This window comes from Onychostruthus taczanowskii, unplaced genomic scaffold (genome assembly GCF_017590055.1).
Source record: "Onychostruthus taczanowskii isolate IOZ18803 unplaced genomic scaffold, ASM1759005v1 scaffold6, whole genome shotgun sequence".
Classification (NCBI taxonomy): domain Eukaryota; kingdom Metazoa; phylum Chordata; class Aves; order Passeriformes; family Passeridae; genus Onychostruthus; species Onychostruthus taczanowskii.
The window spans coordinates 5,205,686-5,229,243 of record NW_024503679.1 but is presented as its reverse complement, the minus strand read 5'-3'; the positions used below and the strand labels follow the sequence as shown (position 1 = coordinate 5,229,243).

The 23,558-nt window shown below is 39.1% G+C and overlaps 1 protein-coding gene across 14 annotated transcripts in view; it reads left to right on the top strand.

Annotated features, from left to right (window-relative positions):
* The window catches only part of TCF12 (transcription factor 12), a 160,757-nt gene that overhangs the window by 116,453 nt on the left and 20,746 nt on the right, over nucleotides 1-23,558 (top strand). For 8 of the 14 annotated variants that reach the window (XM_041418418.1, XM_041418417.1, XM_041418416.1 and 5 more), the window contains 5 exons: nucleotides 14,429-14,534; nucleotides 15,640-15,779; nucleotides 16,101-16,245; nucleotides 17,794-17,858; nucleotides 21,925-22,003. In XM_041418418.1, the coding sequence (XP_041274352.1) occupies nucleotides 14,429-14,534; nucleotides 15,640-15,779; nucleotides 16,101-16,245; nucleotides 17,794-17,858; nucleotides 21,925-22,003 (535 nt within the window). Of the gene's footprint in view, nucleotides 1-4,692; nucleotides 4,984-5,044; nucleotides 5,220-7,936; nucleotides 8,033-12,900; nucleotides 13,001-14,428; nucleotides 14,535-15,639; nucleotides 15,780-16,100; nucleotides 16,246-17,793; nucleotides 17,859-21,924; nucleotides 22,004-23,558 lie in introns of those variants that run through there. The other 6 variants (XM_041418424.1, XM_041418419.1, XM_041418427.1 and 3 more) reach the window with 6 other exon arrangements.

Here is a 23,558-nt window from a genome sequence, read left to right as displayed (position 1 = left end):
AATTATTATTTAGAGAACTACTGAAACAGAAAAGTCCTAGCTACAGTTTCCTATTTAAAAAAATAGTTATTTTTTACTCGTACCTGCCACCGATAACTGGAGTTTTTTGCAGGGAAAAAAAAAAAGCCCAAATCAACAAGAAAATCCCCAAAAACTACCCCTCAACCTTGTCATACTGCAAGGTGAAAGTAGTGGGTAGCAATTAATATCCATTTAATTAGTATTTAATGTTTATTTGCTATCCCTTCAAACTCTTTCTTTTTCCCTGGTTATAGTAACATAAATGTTAAATATGCAGTTAAACACAAACCCTTTGAAAAGGAAAACCACCAAACTACTTTAGCTCTTGTGTAGATTAGCAAATTAATTTGCATAAAACATCATCCTTTGGATATTGGCAGGAGGGATTGCCTATAAAATTTAGTCTACTGGGTTATTTTAAATTGCCTTCCATACAGCTCATCTGCTCCATCTCTGCTGAGCAGCATGCTTAGTGGCTGGTTAACACAGAAGGCTATCCTTCCAGGATTTTAAAATAAATTAACATTTACTTAGCTGATGCATTACATAGAGGACAGTATAATAAGCATTGTGTTTTCCCCTGAAAACAGCCAGGTTTCTTTCTTATAGCTTGAAATCTTGTCTATCCTGACAGCTACATTATGCATCATATTCAATGCATGGCTTAGCAATGGTCCTAACCCTGGCTTTGTTATAGTTAATCATCATAAATGTTTGGCTTTAAAATAAGTTATATTGGGAATCCAAAGATGTATAGAATGTTTTTTCTGAATTTTTGCTGGACAAACAGCTCAAAATTACTATGTATATTTTATGTAGCAACAGGTTGTTCTGTATCGGTTCCAGTCTGTCTCTCCTGTTCAGGTTCCCGTTTTCTTAGAATTGATAAGAACTTTATCACTTGTGAAACTTCTGTTCCTCTGTTGAACGTGGTTGAAATTGATAAGAAGTTCCAGCCTTGGACAGTGTGGGGTGGAAAGGAGAGAGTTCTAGGACAGTTACCTTTGCCTTATTTCCAAAGCTAGAAGGTTAGCCTAGCCCCTAAGAAAATAATGGAAGTTGGTAAGAACAGAAGATCTGGTTTCCCCATGGAAAGCAGGCTTGGGCTCTCACCACGTTTCTGGCGTTTTCCAGCAAGACTGAAGCTAGCTCTCCACAAGGAGATACTTGATACTTGGGTTTGCTCATTACAGTTGCTTTTGTTGGTGAAAGAGGAGCTTTAATTTCTAGTAGCACGTAATTGAAAAAGATTTGGTGCTTTTTTTGTTAGAACAGACACATCTAAAATAACAAAACTGATCAAAGGCATATACCTTTTTAAAGCATTTTGGTATTTCAGTTTTGTGGAATATGTTTAACTAGAGAATGGCTCGTCTGTTGAGACAGTTATGTAACTATCTTTGATATGGTATAACATTCAGTAATCTGTGGAAATTGTGTTTATTTTTTATAAATTCAAGTGATGAATTACATATGCTTTATGGTGTATTTGCTTTGTGACTCTGACAAATGGAACAAAAATGTATTTCACATAAAAGTTTGTTTTCAGGGAGAGCATGTGGTTCATTCACAAAATCTCTTAGTGTTAAAATCATCTTTGAAAATATTCTCTTACAGGTAGCTTCATTTATTTTTAGGTCAGTATTTCACTCTGCATCAGCTTTCATAATCTCTTTACATACTTTAGGAACAGGCAGTTTATTGTTTTTGACACACACTACAGGGTCATGAGTGGAAACAATTCGGGCTACAAAGTGCATGTCAGTTCAGTGCTCCTCTGCTGACGGCATGTCTGTCTGAAATCAAGTTTAAAAAATTGGCCCTGTCTCCAGCTGACTTGTTTTGTCAGGCTGAGTCATAAGATTAACCCTTGACTTGTCACCAAGGAAAAATGGAGTAAACAACTGTACCCTGTACAGTACCACTTATCCAGCTATGATTCATTTCACTGTAACATGATTCTCTTAAGAAAACAAATTTCAGAGCAGCTGTTGCTTGGCTTAAATGAGGATTAGAAAAATTGCAGCCACAAAACAAAAACTTGCTTTGGACTTCAGGAGCTTTTGGAATAGTTACCTGGTAGCAGTTCCTGCAAATACAGAGTTATTGCTAACAACATAGCATTGTTTTCAGCAGTCTTTCAAATTCTTCTGGTTTAGGTTCATATTTTATCCTGGTGAAAGTAAACTTATGTGATTTCAAGTTTGATATGCTGATGGAATTATGGCCTGATCCTGTATGGTCATTCAATGTACCAAATGTGAGAAACAATGTTTTCATACAGTAAATGTAGAGCAGATACAGTGATACTTTTAAAGCATTGAGCACTCAAGATTTTATTCCCAATGATGTAACTGAGTGTAGGACAAATAATTTCCTTTTCAGTAAAATGCAATTGTTATCCTTTTGATTTGTGGGGAAGTAAGCCAGGAGCAAATTCATTTAGTGACTCATTATGGAGGGACCAGTTTGTCTACAAACAGACGTTTGCAGTGGCGTTCCTCAGTTTTATTGATCATATTGTTGCTTTTGTCTTACCCATGTACTGGTGAACAAGGTTAATGATTTACTTCTACTGATAAATGTTAATAGTGTTAGTAAACATTACTAGTTAATATTACCTATGTATTTTTTGTTACATTGCTCTGTACAAGTATAGGGCAGCTGAACACAGAGCAGCCTCCTACCAATGCTACACAGTCAAGTTAGGTTTCTCTGCTTGATGTTTTTAACATTTTTCCAGTTGCTTATATATAGGTGGATAATGGTTATTATTTGAAGGGGGCTTGATCGTGCTCTTCATCTCTAATACAACTGTTTTGAAAACTGGGTATGTGTGCATGGAGGTGCAGTAGCAATTACAACTATGTTGGTGATAGTCTTCAAAGAATTGACTGCTGTTACCCTGGAAGTACTTCTATTGTTTCAAAAGTTTGCATGCTAAAATTATTTTTTAAAGGATTCTCTTACTACTTCAAGTCTGTAAGCTAAAAGTATCTTTTCCAACTTTTCCAAGTTGTACTTTATTCTGAAGTAGTGTTTTTAATCTAGTGCACTATAAGAAGTAGCACATGCAAAGATCTGAAGATCTTTTAGCATGTCTCATCTGTAGAGTCCTGAACATTAGTGAGAAGCTTTAAGGAACAGCATTGTTAGCTGTGAATCAAAGGTTCTTAGGGACTCTCTGGGGACTGAAATGGGTCTTTGTGGTCCCTAGGGAAGAAGGAAGCCGCCAGTCACTCTGCAGGCCTGGCAATTTAATAGTCTGCAGTATAGTGATGTTCTTTTTTGCAGCTGCTGCTGCTACGCCTTTTGTATTGTAGAGGAGTTTGGTTCAGATATCATTAGCTTTGCTGCATAGTTAAACAGTTCTGGATGCGTAGTTTGACTTGCAGTAAAAATGCAAGTGTTCTTCAGCAGATGGAAACTTCAGGATGTATTTGCCAACATACTCTGAGCACAGTAGTCTAATTGACTGGAAGAGTTCACTGAAAAAGCATTTGAAGCTTGAGATGGGAATATTTTTTGTCAGCGTGTATGTATTCTGTATATTTATAGACACTACAGTAGTTATGTCCTGAGATAATGGACATTACACAGAGATTTTTATCTCATTGTAGTATTCAGCTGCAGTCAGTTTATCACCCTTGTGGATCTTTTTCGTTCAGAGGGTTTCACTGACACATGAGGTGCTTGGCAGAATGAACCAGACTTCTGCAACTTGCTTTCTCTCCCTGCAAATGGCTGAATTGAACTTTACCCATTTTTTTCCTTATCCTGAAATATTTTCCTGCTCTTGTCAGGAAGAAGGCAGGGAGAATTCACAGCATTGGCAGTAGACACAACTAGAGGTGGAGAAACGTAGTTGTGTGTTAACCTTTTTTTCCCTGGATTGAAGTCAGTATCTGACTTAGCAGAAGCTCAGTTAATAACCAGCTGTGTTCACTTGTAGAAAATAAAAAAAATGTACGCCTCATTAAGAGTTAATGTTAGATGATGCCCCTGCTCAGTGAAGAAAGCAAAAAGGCCTACCAGGCGTTGATAGTGTGCAGACATTGAGGGGTCTCTGTGCTGGAAGGAGGGGTCTGTGTGCTGTATTGAATAATTCGCGTTTTTGTGGTGCGACAGAGTTTCTGAGGTCCTCTCCCCTTCTCTGCCCTGTCTTGTATGGGCACGTATGTGTGCTTTGTTCATACAAAACTGTATTATACAATATAAAGGGACCCTGGACTTGTGTTTCTAAGAGACTCCTTCCTTATAGTTTGTATACCCCATCTTAAAGATGGATTTTGGATGATTCCATACAGTGAAAATATTTACATGATTTTTTAATTTTTTTTTTAAACCCAAGCACCTTGTGTAGGTGTTGTCTGTGTCAGGGTCCCTCCCTGCCCCAGGCTGCCCTGCTCGGAGGGGCGCGGGGTGCTCGGGCTCTCCCCTGGGACTCGCTCCCAGCAGCTCCCCGCGCCTTTGGGAAGCGTTTGCCAAAGTTGGAAGCAACTTTAGACAGAGCCAGATGGCCGTGTGGCTGGAGCTGCATCGAGCAGCGTCTGCACGGCCACAAGTGCTCTAATTTAATTAAAACAAAAAGCAGACGATTATCTTAGGGCTCAGGACGTGCCCATGTGCGGGTTCCCTGCGGCCCCCGGCGCGTAGGGCTGCGTGTGCCGAGCTCTCAGCGCCCGCGGGCCCGTGCGCGCCTCCTCCCGGGGCCGGGGCCGGGGCGCGGAGCGGGGGCTGGCGCGCCCCCCGCGCCCAACCCCCGCGCCGGCCGGAGATGGTTCAGTCCTGCTTTGCATAAGCCGCCTTTGAGCGCTCCATGTGCGCGGCGGCGGGTGGATGCCGTGGGGAGCGGGAGGCGGCGCGCTGAGCCCGGCCCGCGCCAGCCGCGCCATGTACTGCGCCTACCCCGTGCCCGGCGTGGGCAGCAGCTCCCTCATGTACTACTACAACGGCAAGACGGTGAGGGGCCGCCTTTGTCCGGGGCCGCCGCGCCGGGCTCGCGCAAGTTCGCGCCGGGGCCCCGCCAGCCCGGCTGCGCTGGGGCGGGAGCTCCCCGGGGGCGCACGGCGGGTCGGGCTCCGAGGGGACCGCGCTGGGGCGGGGGGCCGCTTTGTGCGACGGGGGACGGGCGGCCGCTCAAGACCCGACGAAGTTTGTGGTCCTGCGTGCCCGCGCCTTTTCTTCGGGGGTTGCAGGTTTGGCCGGGGTTGTTTTGGGTTCGTTTTTAAGCAGGGCCCTCCCCGAGCGCTGCGAGGCTGCCCTGTGCAGCGCTCCGCGGCCCCCGGCTCCCGCGGCCCGAGCCCCGGGCAGCGCCGCGCACCGGGCCGGCCGCCAGCGCTGCCCGCCCGCGCCGGGCGCTCGCCGCGGGAGTTCGGAATCATCAAATGTTCCTGCAAACGCGGGAGGGGGGGGAAAAACCTCTGTGGATTTAACTTAGTGGAAGTTGAATGAGCTATTTCTGTTTCGTGGTAGATACTTCTGGTTTTTTAAATAAGAACACCAGTTCTGATTTTTGTGTGTAAAAATTAGCATACCATGGTAAATTAAGAACGGTGTGTTTCTTCCAGTCTGTTTATCTTGTATGTGGTTTTGGCTTTCTTCTGTTATAAAAATAGTATTAAGTAGGAAAAGGGGAGATGCTGATACTGATCTTTTTTTGTGGCTTTTTTTTTTGTTTTGTTTTGTTTCTTTATTGCTGGTCCACGTCCCGTGGGCCTGTGTGAGTTTTGCTTTCATTAGTAAACTTTTTTTTTTTTTTGCCAAGATTTTTGTTCAATGGTAATTAAATTATGAATCTTTATATTCATAAAAGACACTGTGTACGGGCTTCTTGAATAACAGCAAAGACACTGGAGGAGAGGTTGAGGAATCAGTAAAATCGCTTGGTCTCTATTTCATTTCCTTTGGTATAAATGCCAGCTGTCTTTCAAATATGAAATGATTTTTCTTTCATGTCTGCTCCTAGGCTAAAACAATCTGTTTGAAGTTTTATGTGAAGATATATATAAGACTTAAGTAAAATTAACTATACAATACCCCTGAAGCAAAGGGAATATAACTTGCATGGAGTTTTGATTTTATTCTTTCTAGAGCACAGATCACTCTATTACAACATTTCTCTTTGTTCTTGTAGCAGGAAAAAAGGCTTTGATCTTATTAAGTATTTCCAGGCATATAGTAGATGGAAGTGCTGGTACTGTAGGAGGGCATGGCTTGAAAATTGATAGCATGTGCCTGTTATGGGTCAGAGGTGACCTTTATGAGCTTGAAAACTTAGTAAATAGATGACAAATCATATGATCATCCTATATCATGTTGCCCAAGGTTTTATTTAATTTTTTTAAACATCTTAGTAACTTTTACCACTGCTTCTCCGAGGAATACTTCAAGTTTGCCTAAATTACTAATTTAAATACACATAAGGAGGTTATGTGGAGTTGTGGGATTGGTTTTTGTGTTAGTTTTTGAAGCACGCCTCTTGGTGTGTCTGCCAAATCTTTGTATGAACCTTTCTACAGTGAGAGAACAGTACATACCCTAATTTTGATGTCTTAGTGCTTTTATTTGTATTGTGTGATAAATTAGTAGTTGCTAGCATGAACTTCATTGTTCAAGTTGGAGATTTTTATTTAGATCATCGTATGACATTTTGGGTGCTGGCATTCCTCGGTACCTGCTAATGTATATAAAATTGGATTTATTTACTCACAAAATAAGTGAGAAATCCCATGTAGAATATGTGTAGACTTTTTATTAAAATTGTTTTCTTCTTTTCAATTTCTTTAATTTGTAAGCCAAAACAAAGCTTAATATTATGCTTAAAACCAAGCATATGAGCAGCCCAATTGATGATTCAGTGGGGACTGACACATATATTAAAGATTGAAATATAAATCCGAGGCTTTTACTGTTAGAAGAAGTTCAGTTTTTAAAATTTCTTATTTTTAGGAAGGACCTATCAAAGTAAAAAGTAGTGTTTTAATACAAGTCCCTTGCTGAGGAGTGAAATTTTTCTGTTATGTGTGGTAGGTGCTATAGGAAAAAAATATGTATTTCAAGAATCCCCTTCAAATCAAAAAGAAAAAAGACCTTATCTGCTTCATAAAGAAAATTAAGGACTTGCACTGCACTAGACATAGCCTGGGTTTTTTTATTGTTGTTGTTTGGGGGTTTTTTTGTTTTTTGTTTTTTGGTTTTTTTTTTTGCCCTTCACCTGTTGACATATAGAAAATACTCTCAGTTTAAGGAAATCTTAGAACATTTTCATATACAGCTTTTAGGAAAAAAAATTAAAACTACACTTAAAAATTGTTTCTATCAATAAAGTTTTATCTTCTCTTTCACTCAAGAGCCATGCTGCAGACCTCAGCCCCCCAGATATTCAAAATACCTAATCTCCGTTAGAAAGAAAGCTGCAGAAATATTTAGGTAGAGGTAACTGCACAAATGTAAATTATGCCTTTTTTAAAACTAATGCACAAATAAGCAAGCTTTGGCATTCACTGTGGCCTTTTCATTTAGATTTTAGGAAGTGCAAGAGTACCGAAATGATACTTAATAGGAGTCTGATACAATCTTTGTGTTTAAAAGAAAAATAGATTTGCATGATTTCCACTGTTTTGAGTTCACCTACAAGTATAGAAATAAGTTAGTTATTTTCTAAATGTAATGTAGAATTATTTTAATATAGATGACAATGCAGTAATGTGTCAGCTATCACCAAAATTAGTAATTTTTGAAAAAAAAATATTTTATTTGATATCACCTATTACTACTATTTCATATGAGAATAGATTTGTGAGTATAGTTACTTTATTGTTTTATTTTGTGCATTTTATGGGTTGATTTAATATACCAGTCTATGTACAAGTATATTTTATTATTAAATAAATATTTATTTTTCTCATCATAGGCTGAGATTGAGCCCTTCTCCAAGGTGGAGAGCCTGCATCTTTTACAGTAGATTTCTACAATGCCTATTTAAAAAGGACAAAAAAAAAGTCAGGAGGTATAGGTATTTTGCATATATGCAGTGTGCTGTGATTTGCTTTTTGGTGAACTAGCTTATATTGGGATATTTTTTGAGAAAATACTCTTGTCCTTGAGAATTTTGAGAGTGTAAGAAGCTTTTTATAAGCACACTGCTGATAAGCACATGTGTACAGATGAACAGATACACAGAGGTGTGGGCAGAGCTGGGTATGTTTGGGGTTTTTCGGGCAGCAAGTGCCGGTCTCGCGGCCGTCACCGAGCGTTAGGGCAGAGCGCACGTTCATAATCCTGCGTGATGCTCAGATGACACCACAGCATGCCTGGCTGTGCCTGTTATGCAGTAAATAATGCACTAAGGCTTCTAACGTCCACGTAAAATGTTTTCGGTTTGTAAATTTTGGAGCAGCCAGGTGCTAAGATTCAATTTTGCCTTTATTAGTATTGGGCCAGCTAGTACACAGGGAGGAAGGTACAATTAAAGCTGTTCTGTACCATATGCTGCCCACAGCAACTTACACAAGGTCAAAGCTAACATTTGTGAGTCAGGACAAATATAAGATCATCTGGAAAATCTCTAGGGGCACGCGGCTGTGGACATTGAATAAAGAGAGGTAGTAAACACTGGTCAGCTGCATTTTTATTTCTTTCTGTTTCTCGCTCTTTTCTTTCCCCTCCCCATCCCGCTGAAAAACGATGAGTTACAATTCATCAGCCCAAGAGAGTTTTCCCTGCTCCACTCCATTGGGTTGAGCTGCCAATCTGCTGAGCAGTGGTCCCCTGCCAGAAGGGTGTCTTGTCTGCAACAAGCTTTGTGAATGCTTTAAAGTGAAGGTTATGTCCATTTCCGTGGGACATGACAGCAGCCAGGCTGGGCTCAGGTGCCGTATGGGCAGATCTGTATTTCTCAGAACGCACCAAGGAGGAACACGCCCCGTTTGCTCCCTGCCTGGGCTCCCATTAGCACGTGCACAGCAAGGTCTGCCTGGAGAAATACAATAGTCTGTGCTGGAGGTGCAGAACCAGAGAGTGGCTTCAGAGAAGAGAGGGACAAGCAGAGAAGATGGCCTGTATCCACTGCTCTGTGTTTCTGGGGGCACTGCTGCTGCTGGGGTTCCTCCCACGGCTCGAGCGGCCTTCTGAAATACGGGGAACAGGTTAAGAAACAGGCGGAGTAGTTTCAACTGTTCTGGTTTTTGTTTCCTGAAAATCTGAATTCAATCAGGAATTTTTGAAGACGTAGTTGCATGTGTCCCTTAGTGACAGCATGATTTGAAGAGTGTGGTGAAGAGATTTTGCTTAGGAAATAAAATATAAAAAGAATCTTCAATCACTATATAAACACATATTTCTTCCTAATTTTGTTTTTGCTGTCTTACCTTCTTTTTCTTCCCCTCTCTAGTTCACGCTACAGTAAAAATAAAAACTACTACTACCAATAAAAAAACAAAGTAGGCCAATAGGTTTCTCTGTACTGAATTTGAGGTTTTTGCTAAGTTTGTCTCTTGCTTTTTAACATGACTTGAAAATTGTCATTCCCTAGGGAAGAAGCTAGGAAGTGCTTGTGCTATGTATCATTACAGTGGGATTCTGCATTTCAAAAATACCCAAATAGGCATGTATAGCATGCCTAAACTGCATAAACATTTATTTAAGATGGAATTCAGTTTAGCTACTCTAAGAAGTTTGAATTTTATATCATCCTTAAAAAATATGGTTTGATTTGCAGGCAGGACTGTTCTCTTAAAGGAGTCTTTTATTTTTGTTTTGGATGGCAAGAAGGGTTTTTTAAATACGTGAACCTTTACACCTGGTATTGGAAACAAAAGTATGTTTGAATATGTGACTTAGGACACTAGGGCTCTTCATTTTATCATCTTGCTTAAATATCAGTTAGATAAGAATTTAGACTGGATCTTGGGTTTGGTTGGGTTGTTTTTTTGAAGCTTCTGTCTTGCTGTATAGAAAACTGTAGTTAATATTCTGCATTCCTGAAGTTTTAGTACATGATTTTGTCAGAAATACAATAAACATGAAAACAAGTTTCCTTTTCCTAGAACTGCCTTTCAGCAAAATTAGCTTTTGCTGCAAAACCTGCAGATAATACTCTGTAAAGTTCTGCCACATGTACAAATCATTCATCAGTGCGCACTTGCATGACTGATGCTGATGGAATGCAGATAGGCTACTTAGGAGAGTTTACAAGCTACAGAATAGGTTATTCATCTTTACTGGTTTCAAAAAATTCTGTCTCAAGCAGCTTGACAAATATTTTCCTGAACTTCCAAGAATTGCTAATAACTATGCTTAAATGAGTAACATAATTCATAATTTCATAAACACTGTGTGTGATGGAAGCCTTGGTCTTGAGATAGCATGAGCTCATCGGAAGTAAGTTTGGTTGCTTCACTGCTGGTTTTTTAATCTGCTTTTAACATTAATATTAAACATCGATAAATATTTAAGAATTTGAAACAGGAAAATTGCCTGAGAGGATGGATGCCAACAGGACTCCAAGTGTTATATTTATTAAATGTATTTATAGAACAAAACTTGGAAGTTTTATGTAGCATAAAATTGGGTGAACCCAGATCTTCAAATTACTGTTGAAGTTACTGGCACTTGTATTAGTAAATAGAAACAACAGTGAATAATACTTGAAATGTTTTAGATATATTAGCTCCATATAAGTTTCATGGTAGTGTTCATTACCTGTGGTAATCACCAAGGCAGATTTCAGAACTGGGATGATGTTTTTGTTTTGGTTAAACAAGTCAAATTTTTTAAAAAACCCAAATCAAAAATCTGATGTCGCACACCTAATATCTCTTCAGCTCTGAAGTCAGGCCCCACCACTCCCCAGATAAAGAAATCTGAGTTGTCATCCTTCTTTTCCTGCTGGAGAGATGTAAACCAATTCAGGGTGCAGGAGAGACTGATGTGGGTCTCTGACTTGTCGTCCTCTGCAACTCGTTTGTCCTGCTTGCCTCAGCAGAGGCTATCAACCCTTCAGGAGCACTGCAGCGTTAGGGTTGATGTATATATTAGCACAGCTCCAAAAAAGTCGAGTCCAAGACTTGATAAGTCATGTAAAAAAACTGGTTTTGGCTTGCGTTTATCGGAAGGGAATTTCCCATTCATAATGGGAGAGTGTTTTGCTTGTCAGCATGGAGGCACGTTCGGTGCCTTTGGGCACAGTGTTTTTGAGGGGATTAAAGATGGGCTCCTCTTCTACCTGCTGGAGACAGCCCTCTTCAAGGAGACTGCAAACAGGCTGACCTTTTAACAGTATTCCTTCCTTGTCTTAGTGGGAATGTCAGCCAGGAAAAACTGGTTTGATGCCTCCTGGATGTCAGTGTTATCAGTTTAATAGCTAAAAGAGGCCGTCTTGAGCAGCCACGTCATATTTTTAACTGCCTTACTCAGCTGTTGCAGAAGAGAAAGCCCTTTAAGTAGGACACCAAGTCCTACAGGGGAGCTGCTGCACAGCCGTGCCAGCAGCCACAGGGGTACATTTGGCTGGGTGGGGGTCCCACTGCTTGTGTGCCTTTCAGAGTGAACAGGCCGCTTGCTCTGATGCATTGCTTCCCCACTTAAAAATAAAATTTCATCCTTTTTGTCAGCTTTCTTATTTAAAACTTTTGTATTTTACATGTCATAGACTTCGGGTTAATTTTAGTAAAATTTCTCCTTTGCTTTTAAATTTTGTTTGTAGTAACGCAGGACAAAAATTATGATTAGGTCATTAACCAGAAAAAACCCGGCGCTCATCTGCAGGTGATCAGATGACATCAGAGGCCTGGTTTTAATTTGTGGGTAGTTCTGATTGTAACTAAAAGAGACTCGCTCCTTTTGTGGAATTGGCTGGCTATTTCCCCACATCTGGAGTTAATGAAGTCTTTGAGACCACATCAGTTGTGTTTCGCCGCAAGAACCCTTTGATCTGAAAAATCTAGACTGGCACAAGTGCAGCTTCATAACATTGCAGCTATGTTTTTGCAAGCTATAGTTAAGATACCAAAACAAGCAGAAACTATATGAAGTTATGTGTCTGTGCTAAGACTTTCATGTAGCTGTTTGGAAGGGCCTCTTTTACGTTTATATAATTCATAACATTTTTATTATGTTAATGGCTTGTACATACATATTTGTAAATTATACATTCGCCGGAGTTCTTAATTCCCCTTTTGAGATAGCGTTTAATCAGTTTTTATAAATCACCCAATTATGTAAAATGTTAAAATTTCAGTCTGAAGCTTGTATTTACAAATCTCATAGATAACGTTGCAGTTTAAAAGAAGTAAAATTCGTCACTGTAGGTGACTTTGCATTAATCAGTGTACATCTCCGTGGCAGTCCTAAATGTCATAAAGCTTTGTTTCCACTGCTGTCCTGTGACAGTGATAGATTATCCATCAGCTATAGCATATGCTGTGTTATTCTGCACAACAGAGAACTTGTAAATTAAGCCCAGTTTTACCTAATATGTTTGCAGTCTTATGAGTGCGAGTATTTACAATTTGACAGAGTGACATTTCTGTTAAAATATGTCCCAGGCATGGAATATACATGCATTCATCATATAGAGTAAATACATATGTACTGCGAACATTGCTCAGGATGTATTGTCATTCTGTCACTCAGGTCTGGTAAGTGTCTCTATTTTATGTCTATTCCATAAACTGAAAAATTTCGAGTAAAATATTGAGCAGCTTTCCGAAAAGCTTTTTTTCAGAAAAAAAAAAATCATTTGTTTTCAATAAAAACCAAAGGTAAACAAGCATGTAACTTAAAGTTCTGAGTTTTCCACTTGACTCCTCCAACCAGGTGTCTGTTTACCTGCTGCCCTTTTCATTCCAGGGCTCATCCCGACAGCTGTGCCCTGTACCCGTGCCCTGTGCCCTTGTCCCGTTCCACCATTGTGGAATTGCAGAGATTTTGCTGCGGTGGTGCTGCTGTGAAGCGAGGCCGAGAGCGCAGTGCCTGGGTGCGGGTGATGTCAGAGGCGCTGGCTCGGGCACATCCCGGCCATTTGTTCCCACAACAGCAGGGCTGCAAAAGCCTTGGGCAGCGGGAGGAGGGGGATTGGGATGCAAATGGAGCGGGACTTGCCCACTTCACTATCCTCAATGTCCCTATCAGAACAGTCAGCCTCTGCGAGGACAATGGTTCTTTTTTAGGGGAACTTAGGCTTTTTTGTTGGTTGGCTTGGTTTTCCTGGCCCTTCTCTTGCTTGGTAAACAACATCTCAGAAAGACCAGGGAGAGTTGTGAATGCCGTAGAAACATATGTGTGTCTGTACGTGCATAGGAGGGGATCAAAATAATCACTTCTGAATGTTAGGGCACAGTGCACTTTTTAAGTTGCATTATATAAGCTTTAAAGTTGTGGAATTATTCATCATATACGTTTTTATGAAATCATCTGTATTTAACAAATAAGATAAACAGTTTAAAATACCACATTGTTTACTTCATAGCAAAAAGATGCTCCAGTTTCGATGTTACATTTTTTATATTTTTTGCTGTTGTGTATGTTGATTTGCTTTTTATTTATCTTCTAACACACACTAATCATTGCAAAATTCAGTATAGAACAACTAATTATGAGTAAAGTCCTCGACTCTGAATACTGGGCCTTGTTCATTTTACTGAACTTATTCCTGAACACACTTTATATTTCTTCTTAGAGTTGCTGCAGTGAAGGACTTTGAGCCATTATGTTTATTTGGCATCTTACGTTTTTAACTTGAAAAGAATATTTGTTGCTCGCAAGTTGAGAACGGGCATTCCACTGGTGTGTTAACACTAAGAAAACAATAGTATTGCTTTTCTTTAATGCTAGGCCAGTGTGAAAATTACATGCTTGCTGTTGCAGTTTTAAGATTATTCCTGAGGACATGCATGCATGTATTTCTGATGGCTCTCCAAAGGCGTGTGAGTTTCTGAATGGATGATAAAACGGCTGCATTAAAACCTTTCTATTTGTCACTGGATGTTCTTTTCTTTCTGATTGTTGGGATGCCAGCTAATTAAATATTCAAATAAGCATACAGTTGTTTTAAAATAAAATTTGTTTGGGGCCCAGTTGTTTTATCTTGCTTTTTTATCTTGAGCAACAAGTCTGTGCGAGTCATGTACTTAGAAAGCGAAATCAGCATTCAGGCTTTTATCAGGCCACCTGGCTGAGTTGGCACACCAGAAAGTGTGTTGTTAGGATCATTCTACTGTAGTTCCTCTGTACTGTGGCAACTTGCTAAAAAGCAAATAAAACAAGGGCAACAAATGCTGCGGCTTGCTACACTGTTCTTTTTTTATTTGTGCTTTCTCTCTCTATATCTGTATGCTGTTGTGGTTTTTTTTATGCATTACACCCAGTTATTGCTAACCTGCTTTTATTGCCCTCCAATATGTAGGTGTATGCACCATCCCCAAGTTCTGATGATTTCAACAGAGAATCTCCAAGTTACCCATCTCCTAAGCCACCAAGCAGTATGTTTGCTAGCACTTTCTTTATGCAAGGTGGGTAAAATGTCACTTGTCCTTCAGGCAGAAATCTGCAGACACTGTTTTACTGGGTAAATGGAAAAGTGTAAAGAGGGCATATTGTGCTAGAGCCTATGGTTAAGTTTTATGTACTTTTGAAACAGTTAGATGAAGGGAACTGTCTGTTGATGTAAAGTTTTTCTCATGACATTAATTGCTGACTGAAATTTAAAGGGATTACACACCAGGCCAGATGGACAGAATTCCCATCCTTTGATTTGTAGAGGCTTCAGAGCAGCAGACTGGAGTGATAGAGAAAAATGAGGTGGGGGCTTATTGACTCTTCTGGAATTTGACTGTACAATATCAGCTAACAGTCTTATGTTCTCAAATGCTTGTATATCCAGCATGCCAGAAAAAAGGGAGTTGCACTGAACGAAACAAGAGCAGAATCCATTTCCTCAGCCTCACGTCACACAATTAGCTCGTGCTGCAGTCTGGTGAGGGTTTGGAGCACATTGAGAGCTCAGTGTCTCAGTACGGGAATTCACAGAGCACTTGAGTTTGTGCTACAGAAGGGAAACTGCACTGACACACAGGCTAAGGCTTATGTAATGTAGTCATTTCAGCTGCTTAAATCTGCTATTTTGAAATGTTTTTATATTTTTGTGGTGCTACGATATCTTAGACTATAAATTGCTTGTTTTAGGTAAATAGATGTTTTGCAGTGTATGTTTATAATGAGTTCTGTTTGGCCAAACTTCTTATCCTTCCACCTTTTTTATTATTTCTTTCAGTCTGGACTTTTTATCAACACTCTTGATTTAAATCTGGCCTTACTGAAGGTCTGTGTAATTAGCAGAAGTGCGTGGTATTTTCTCAGCTGTGGTTGGATTATATTTCAGCTATAAAGCCTCTGTTGTTTCTTTGGTTTTTTAAAAATAAATATAGCAACAGTGTGGTGGTATGAAAATAGAAGATGCAGTATAAACTGGTCACCATTTCCCCACTGATATTAGTCTCAGTAACTGAATTCTGTATTTGTTTAAAATAATCTTGTAAAGGAACAGAGAAATTAGTATTCTTCATTAAATGTATTTTTATTGTTTTCTTTTCTGCTGAAAAAATACTACCAAAAAAGATGGGACCCACAATTCTTCTGACCTCTGGAGTTCATCCAATGGCATGAGCCAGCCTGGCTATGGTGGGATGCTTGGAGGCTCCTCTTCCCACATGTCCCAGTCCGGCAGTTACGGCAGCCTGCACACACACGACCGTTTGGTAAGACTCAGCACACATTCATCTGTTTAGAGTTCTGTATGGAGATCTAACTTAGGAGAATTAACTTCTCGTTTGCTGCTCATGTGTGTCAGTTAAAAACCCAGTTAGAAATCACAAACTTCGTGTATTATTAGATTTATGTCCTTTTAGTTATGTCTGTTGTATAAATAAAAATCTGTGGCTGTCTATGATCTGTTCAGAGTTTGGATGAGTCCCTTTCTTCCGTAATAAAAGGCTGGGTGTTACATGTTTGGTATTTTAAAATATCAACATTTATTTAAGGACTACTTAATGTCTTATGTCTGCTTCTCTTCTCTCCAGAGCTATCCCCCGCATTCAGTCTCACCTACAGATATAAATGCCAGTCTTCCTCCAATGTCCAGCTTCCATCGTGGCAGTACCAGCAGTTCACCTTATGTAGCTGCCTCACACACTCCACCTGTCAATGGATCAGATAATATTCTGGGTAAAAAGTTCTTCCTGATTTTTTTTTTTCATTTTACAAGAAAATGAAATTTAGGGCTGCATGACGCACAAAATTAGTAAGATCTAATTTATAGCATGCTTGTAGATCAGGAAAAATTCACCACTGTGATATTTCTGTCCTCAATATGGCTGAGATAAGGCAAATTGTTTTTCAGTCAGCTTAAGACTTACCCATTTATTTGCTTTCACAGTCAAGCCTGTGCTCAGGGACTGGATGTGTGTGACTTTAAGGCTACTGTCCCTCTGTAGTTCAGTACCTGTGCGTGTCCATATAGGCAGTTCTGGCACTGAAGTTTTCAGAGCTGCTGTGTCACCAAAGCACTGCTCTGGAGAAAGGCACGAAGGCTGCTTCTTAGGGGAGCTTGATAAAGTGCATCGTAAATTCCTTTCTTAACAGTTTTAGAGATTACAGAGTAGCCAGTATGGTGGCTGGTTTAGTCTCCTCTGTGCTCACCTAGGAAGCAAGAAATACAGGATGATCATCTGTTCCTTGCACATATTTGCTCGACTTGAGATACAGCTGTAGAAGTTAAATGCTTGTAGATGCTCCTTGTCGGTTCGATAGGATTTGCACTTAGCTTCATTTTAAGGAAGTGGAATTTAAAAGTTAGGGTAACTATGTCAGCTTTGATTTGGGAACATGTTTTTCACCAAGATCTTTAAACAGAACCCAGTTAGTGAATCTGCATGGGAAATTCAGGCTGGAAAATCCAAGTTTGTCACAAACTTGGAAACAGCGAGCACTGCATTATTTAGATTTCTGATGTGAATGGCTTACATTCACATTCAATACATTTTTTGGCTTTAGAAGTTGATAATTGGAGAAAGAAGATTTGCTTTTGAAGGGTCTGTCTTCTGCGGCAAAGCAGATATTTCTGAGGATTCAGTTCCTCTCTGTGTTTCCAATTGGCAGGGCTTCAGACTTCCTCTTGGCTTAATGGTGTGTGGAGCAAAAGGGCACGCAAAGCTGCTGACATGCAACTGAGAGCAGGGGTGACAGAAAGCTTGGTGCATCAGAGCTTTTCAGGGACTTTTTAAACTAAAGATGAGAATACAACACAGGGAATTAAGAGCAGAGGGAGCAAGGAGACACACAAGGAACTATTTTGTGAATTTGGTTTTAAGAATTAATTAAATGTGCAGCACTTCAGTGATAGCAGTTTAGAAATAAGCTGCAATAATGTAATTTCCTGATTTTGATTTTCTTTTTCATATTTCATTAAAATTAGGCTATGATCCTAGAAAATAATTTGTCTTTTTCTAGCTACTTTCACTTGTTGGCCCTTAAGTTATCATGGTGGGATGCTGTGATACTGTGTTTGACTTTTAAGAGGAGAGCATCTAAATGTAAATCTAATTGTTTTAATTAAATTTTTAAGTCTAATGAGAACTGATTCTATTGACACTGACTTCCTCAGAAAATCCATTTAAAAAGTGGTTGCTCAACTCTATGTGATGAATAAAATAATAAAAGTAAATAAAATTTCGGCTTTAAAAATAAGTGTTGGGTTTACTTTCCACATTACAGGAAACAGAGGAAATGGTGCTGGAAGCTCACAGACAGGTGATGCACTTGGAAAGGCATTGGCATCTGTAAGTAGCAGTTAGAATATTCAGATCTGAAACACATATTTTAATCCATTTTTTATATGTCATTCATTTGATAATATCAAATCAGGAATTTCTACATATGAAGTCAAAACAATGTGCAATTTATTATACTAGAAAAATGTCCTTTTTAAATGCAAGTGAAAATGCTTTTATTTGAAGAAGAATTCATTCTGAATTCCTTTTTCTTCAGGTGATCAAATGATTTAAGGCAGATCTGGTTTGAAAAGCTGGTTAGACAAAGTAAAAGATAATCACAAAAAGTTGATTTTAATTTTTTTTTCTGTAAGGTTTTAGGTAAAGTAAAATATTTTTAACATTAGTCTTAGAGCAGATCCTGCCTCAAGGTTTAAAATGTTTTCTCAGTGGTCTTACAAAACTGAGAGGTTCGGAGTGCTGTATTGTATAGCTGTAATCTATCGAACAGCCTTTAGAATGTTGTGTATGCATAAATTTAAACTTTAAACTCCTGTTGGAATAATGTAAAATATGGCAAGTATCTTCTACTGTAAGTTTTGTTTCCATATGCATGCATACAGTAATTATTTTTTCATTAGTACAATCAGATGTACTTTTTATAAAAGTGCAATTGATATGCAGCAGCAGAAATTTCAGAATTGAGAATGGTGGCTGGGGAAGCACTTTGTATTTCTTGTATGGAGCAAACTTTGCAGCCCTAAATGACTGTCCCTGTGTTGCATTCTGCATCCCTCACCTCATACCAGTGAATGCAAATGTGCATATTCATGCAGATCCTGTTACCCTTGCATCCTCAGAGGGTCATATGTTAAAAGATTACCAGATCTGATAATGTCTGTAATGTCCATATTGGGAAGGAGAACTCTGACCTACTGGCTTTGAGGAGAAAAATGTCCCTGTTGCTTTCAGGGATTCAGCAAGTAGATAACAATTTGGGAGTCCAGAGGGCAGTTAACGCTCTCTTTTGGTCTGTTTGAGACCTGTCAGAAAAGAAGGAGGATGGCTTTGCCTCCTAGAAATGGCAGTGCTCACATACTCCAGGCTGTTCATTGCTCTGCAGATGTATTTGGGTGTCTGCAGTTCTGCAGCCGGAACAAGATTTCGTTGTTAAGTCTGACACGCTGGCCAGTTAGACCTGCGGGACTTGATGACATTTTCCACTGCTCTCCTTTTCTAAATTATTTTCTCATCCTTTCAGGTATTTTTGTCCAAGTCACTAGCTGAGAAAGCCAGGCTGATGTTTTGAGGAAAAACTAAATATATTGCGAGTGGAAGTCAGGGCAGAAATGTTTAATCTAACTGGTGGGTGGGCTCTGGTTGTCATAGAAACTTGTTTCTGTCATCCCGTGTTGTTGCTTGGCAGGAGCAGCCAGGTCATTCCATAAATCATTTCTGTCATAGCTGATGGTGATGCATTCCATCTGCTCTATCAGTGCATGCCATAGTCTGCACACTTCAAATCCCTCGCCTCATCCATCTGCTTCCCCCGCACCCCGCACCACGCGCACCCAGCACACTCCCTGCGCTCCCTCAGCGAGAGCGAGCACGCTGCGGCTGGGCGAGAGGGAGCTGGGCTCTCCTGCAGGTGAAGCTGACACACATGAATTTTGACAGCTCGGAAATCAATAATATTTTTCTGTTTGAACAAAGTTTATTCAAATACTGTGATTGTCGTGCCTTTTTTTCCCCCTAAGATGCCACTGTATTCCTTTCTGTTTTGGCTTTAAATGCTGCTGCTGCAACTGTTGAGAGGAATTTCTAGTTCTAAAATTCTGTTGATGTACATCTCACAATGGGCCTTTCATGTGTGAAACATCAGAGGATACGACATTTGTTCTTCAGTTTAGGTATTAAAGACCATACAGAATAGTATGTGATTAAACATGTAAGGCCAGATAATACATTTGCAAAGGTTCTTTTATTTTAGGTTTAAGCCTGGATAATTGTGGTCTTAATCTCAGGGTAGGCAAGAAAGAGAATTGTACATGAAAGTATTTACACAAAGTTCCCAAAGCCCTGTGGATTATGCATTAGTTTGGATAATGAACTAGTATAGATAGAAAGAAAAGAAAATCTGGGTATTCGTGCCATTTCTAATGTGTTTCCCTGAACATTTGCCAAACAATAACCCTTTAAGATTGTGCCCATGGAGGGTTATATGGCAGGAGAAACATCTGGTTTATTTCATTGCCTAATGCCAAATCAAAACACTTGGTCTTTAATTTAGAGGAGATCAAACAGGAGGACTGTTTAACTTTGTTGATTATATCAGACCTCTTTGTGATAACTTATGTTTTGATTCCTACCTCAGCACTAGGGTAAAGGCCTTTGTACCGTCTCGGTAGTTAAATAGCCACTGGTCCCTCCACAAAAGAAAAGAAAATGTAGGGAAGTTGACTTCTAAAAGTAATTCATGAATTAAGTTTCTTTGTTGCTTTAGACTCAATAACATTAACATAACAAAGCCTAACTGAAATGTACACTGTAGTGTTTAAAAAATTGGACTAACAGCTCCGAGGTTTGGCTCTGCAGGCTCTCAATTGTGCAGCTTTTGTCTAAGAGCCTTTTCATTAGACCCTGGCATATTGGCACCCCACTGATTGGAATGGACCATGACTGATAGGAGGAGGAGTCTCATTTGTTGCAGTAAAATGAGTCATGTTACCGTTTAAGCCTGGCAGAAGGTGTCAGGGTTGTTCATCATTGGTCATTTAACAGCACAGCAGCCAGGGACTGCATGCAGAATGAATCCTGACCTCGTATTTTAGTTGGGGCTTTGCTGTATTGTAGATTTTCCCTGTTATAAAATACAGCAAAATAAAATTGGCAGGTATGCCTGTGGAAAATTAGCAGTTTCAAATAAAACTTTGTGGCCTTTGACTTTATTTTAATTTTCTGTATCTTATCTGTCTGAAACTCTCTGCAGTTCTTTTACTGACACCCAGGATTTATTTTTATGCTGATGTACAATGCATGAATTTCCTCCGGTAGTATGAGGTAGTTTGTTCTAAATATATTTCCTTTCTAGCATGTATGAAAAGGAGGAAGCATTTCCATTAGGGAACTGATGGTCTTTTCTAATGGAAAAGTACGATATACCAGGAAGGAGCATGTGGTCTATCAGGTCCTGGTTTTGTCAGTTCAGAAAATACAATATGGAACTTAATGAAGTTATTGTCAGCTAAATGCTGAAATGTCATATTGTCTGTGTGAAGAGACATCAACCACACTGCCAGTGAAGATTTTTTTAACTGCCATCTGATGACTAACAAATCCTGGTCTCTGCTCAAGTAAAACAGGTTTGAACCGTTGACCTATAAAAATATGTTCTGAAGTCCATAGTCAGCCTCTAAATCTATTCATTTCCCTTCATAAAATGAATTTACCCAGTGTCTTGAGATTTTAATTTTTAATTAAGGCTTTAAGCATTATGTCTTCTTTTCTACCAGTAGTTTTTAATTTCATTATTAGCAAGAAAAGAATTGTTGTAAGTTGAAGTTTAGTATCTCAAGAGGCCAATTGATACCGAAATAAGAGAGAAGCATGTTATATACTGCAGTACAGTGCAAGAGGAACAAAATTTCAAGTGTTTCCTCTTTGGTAGGTACCAATAATAAGAGAGCCTGAATGCCTTCTTGGTATTTTGTGAAGGATTAATTTTTAGCAGATAACATGTGTTGACTGCTAAAATCTCTCTCTAAAGTTTGGACAGTCATTATTCATTGATATTTTCCTGAAGTTTTGTTTGATATAATTAGCTGTGTACTGTGAACTCTTCCGTGAATCGTTCCCCTGCAGAGACAAAAAGGCTGTAATTTCTGCTGCTCTTAAATGAGCAGGAAGGTCAGTTATACTTGTGTCACTATGAAACACAGACTGTGCTTATTTGGACAGCTGCTTGAAAATGAAAGTTCTTGAGTGTAATAAAGCAGAGCTATGATTGAAGGATCAAATTGCATTTTTTGTCAATCCAGAATCAAGAGTGACAATTAAAACATGAAAAAGAATCCTAATAGCTTTTTTTCCTGTATTATAACTAATACTAATCTATAATCTCTTTGTCTGTCATCAGATTTATTCTCCTGATCATACCAGCAGTAGTTTTCCATCGAATCCATCAACACCAGTTGGGTCACCATCGCCTCTTACAGGTACAGACTGGCCATTTGTCAATACCTTGTTTGTGGTTTCGAAAATGTCCTGTTGGGAATCACAATGAAATCAGCAGTAACTTCCTTGCATAACTGCTTGTGCATTTTGGTTATTTTTCCTTTGTACAAAAGAAGATTTATAAATCCAGATTATTAGACATTTTGTTAGGGGCATTCACTTGAGTCCTGGCAACTTGCTTTGAAAATTACCTAATTAAAATAATGTTTGGAAGCATTAACTAACCATACATATAAGGGCTATAAAGATATCTGTACAGATTTGCACTGTTTGAGAGGAGGAAGAGTGTGATTTGATTTGGGTTTTTTTTTAAAGCTATATGTTAAAGCTCTGTGGCAGCTTTCAGTGACAAACACAGCAGATGTGTGTTCCCTCTAATGAAAATATAGTAGGCTATGAGACTATCCAACTTGTACACAAGATAGCTTTTCATTCATATATTTCATTAATGTTTTCATTCTATGGGAGAAGAATTTCTGGCATTTTTTAAAATAAATGCTGTGTATTGCAGCCACCTCTGTCACCTGTGCTTTGTGTGTTTGTAGTGTGAATGTGGGAAGAGGCATTCCAGTGTGGAGATGAACTGTGGGCAGCTGCCTACAGCTATTAGTGGCAGTGCAGCTTTCACAGACACTGTGGCCTCAGCTGTCTAGTAAAAGTTGAACAGCTGTTCTCCATATAGAGAGGACTGTGAAAGCTCCATTGACTTAAATTTGTTGTTTAACAAAGAACTAGAATTACAAGTAAGATGATGTAACTTTAACCCTGTTCTTTCCTATAGTGCAATTTGTTAAATTATTTAACATTTATACAACAGTCTGTTTCCCTGTTCTCTGTTGTTTAATATATCCCTGCAGGCTTTTGGCCATTGGTCACTTTTTTGAAAATGTTGTGCTTCTTATAAAACAATAAAATTACCTTAAGGTGAAAAGAGTACAGAATGAGCTTGGCTGAACGCTTTTGTAATCTAGAAGAATAAATTAGTAAAGGTATTGCATGCAAAATGCAGTCGTAATCATGTGGCTGTGAATATGCATATCTCTGTATGCAGTGTCACTCAAAGCCTTCATCATTCATGCTTCACTCCTGTTTAATGGACACTGCTCTGCTTTTCTGTGGATGTAATGGATTAATGAATATCTGACATGGCTTACCTGAGCAGCTGCTTTGGGCATTTCTTTTCTATTACTGAATAATCCATGTTGAATTGAGTAATGATGGGATTAATGGGATTTTTGATTTAGTGATTACAGTTGACAAAAATGTTTTGTGTATTCTGTTGTACTGAAAAGGCAGATCAGACCAGAAAATTATTATTATTTTCAACATCAAAGCAAGTATGGAAAATATTTTGTGGCTGGAAGAAAGAAGTTCTGACTTTTCAAAGTATTTAAAATTTTTAAGATCCCAAAGAGGGTTTTTTTAAGAGTTGCCTAATGAGATGCTGCACCTCGTGTTGTAAGCATGAAAGCACAAGCTAATTTCTGAGTTTAGAATACAAATTTGAGGTTACTAAAATTTGTGGTTTTCTTTTGC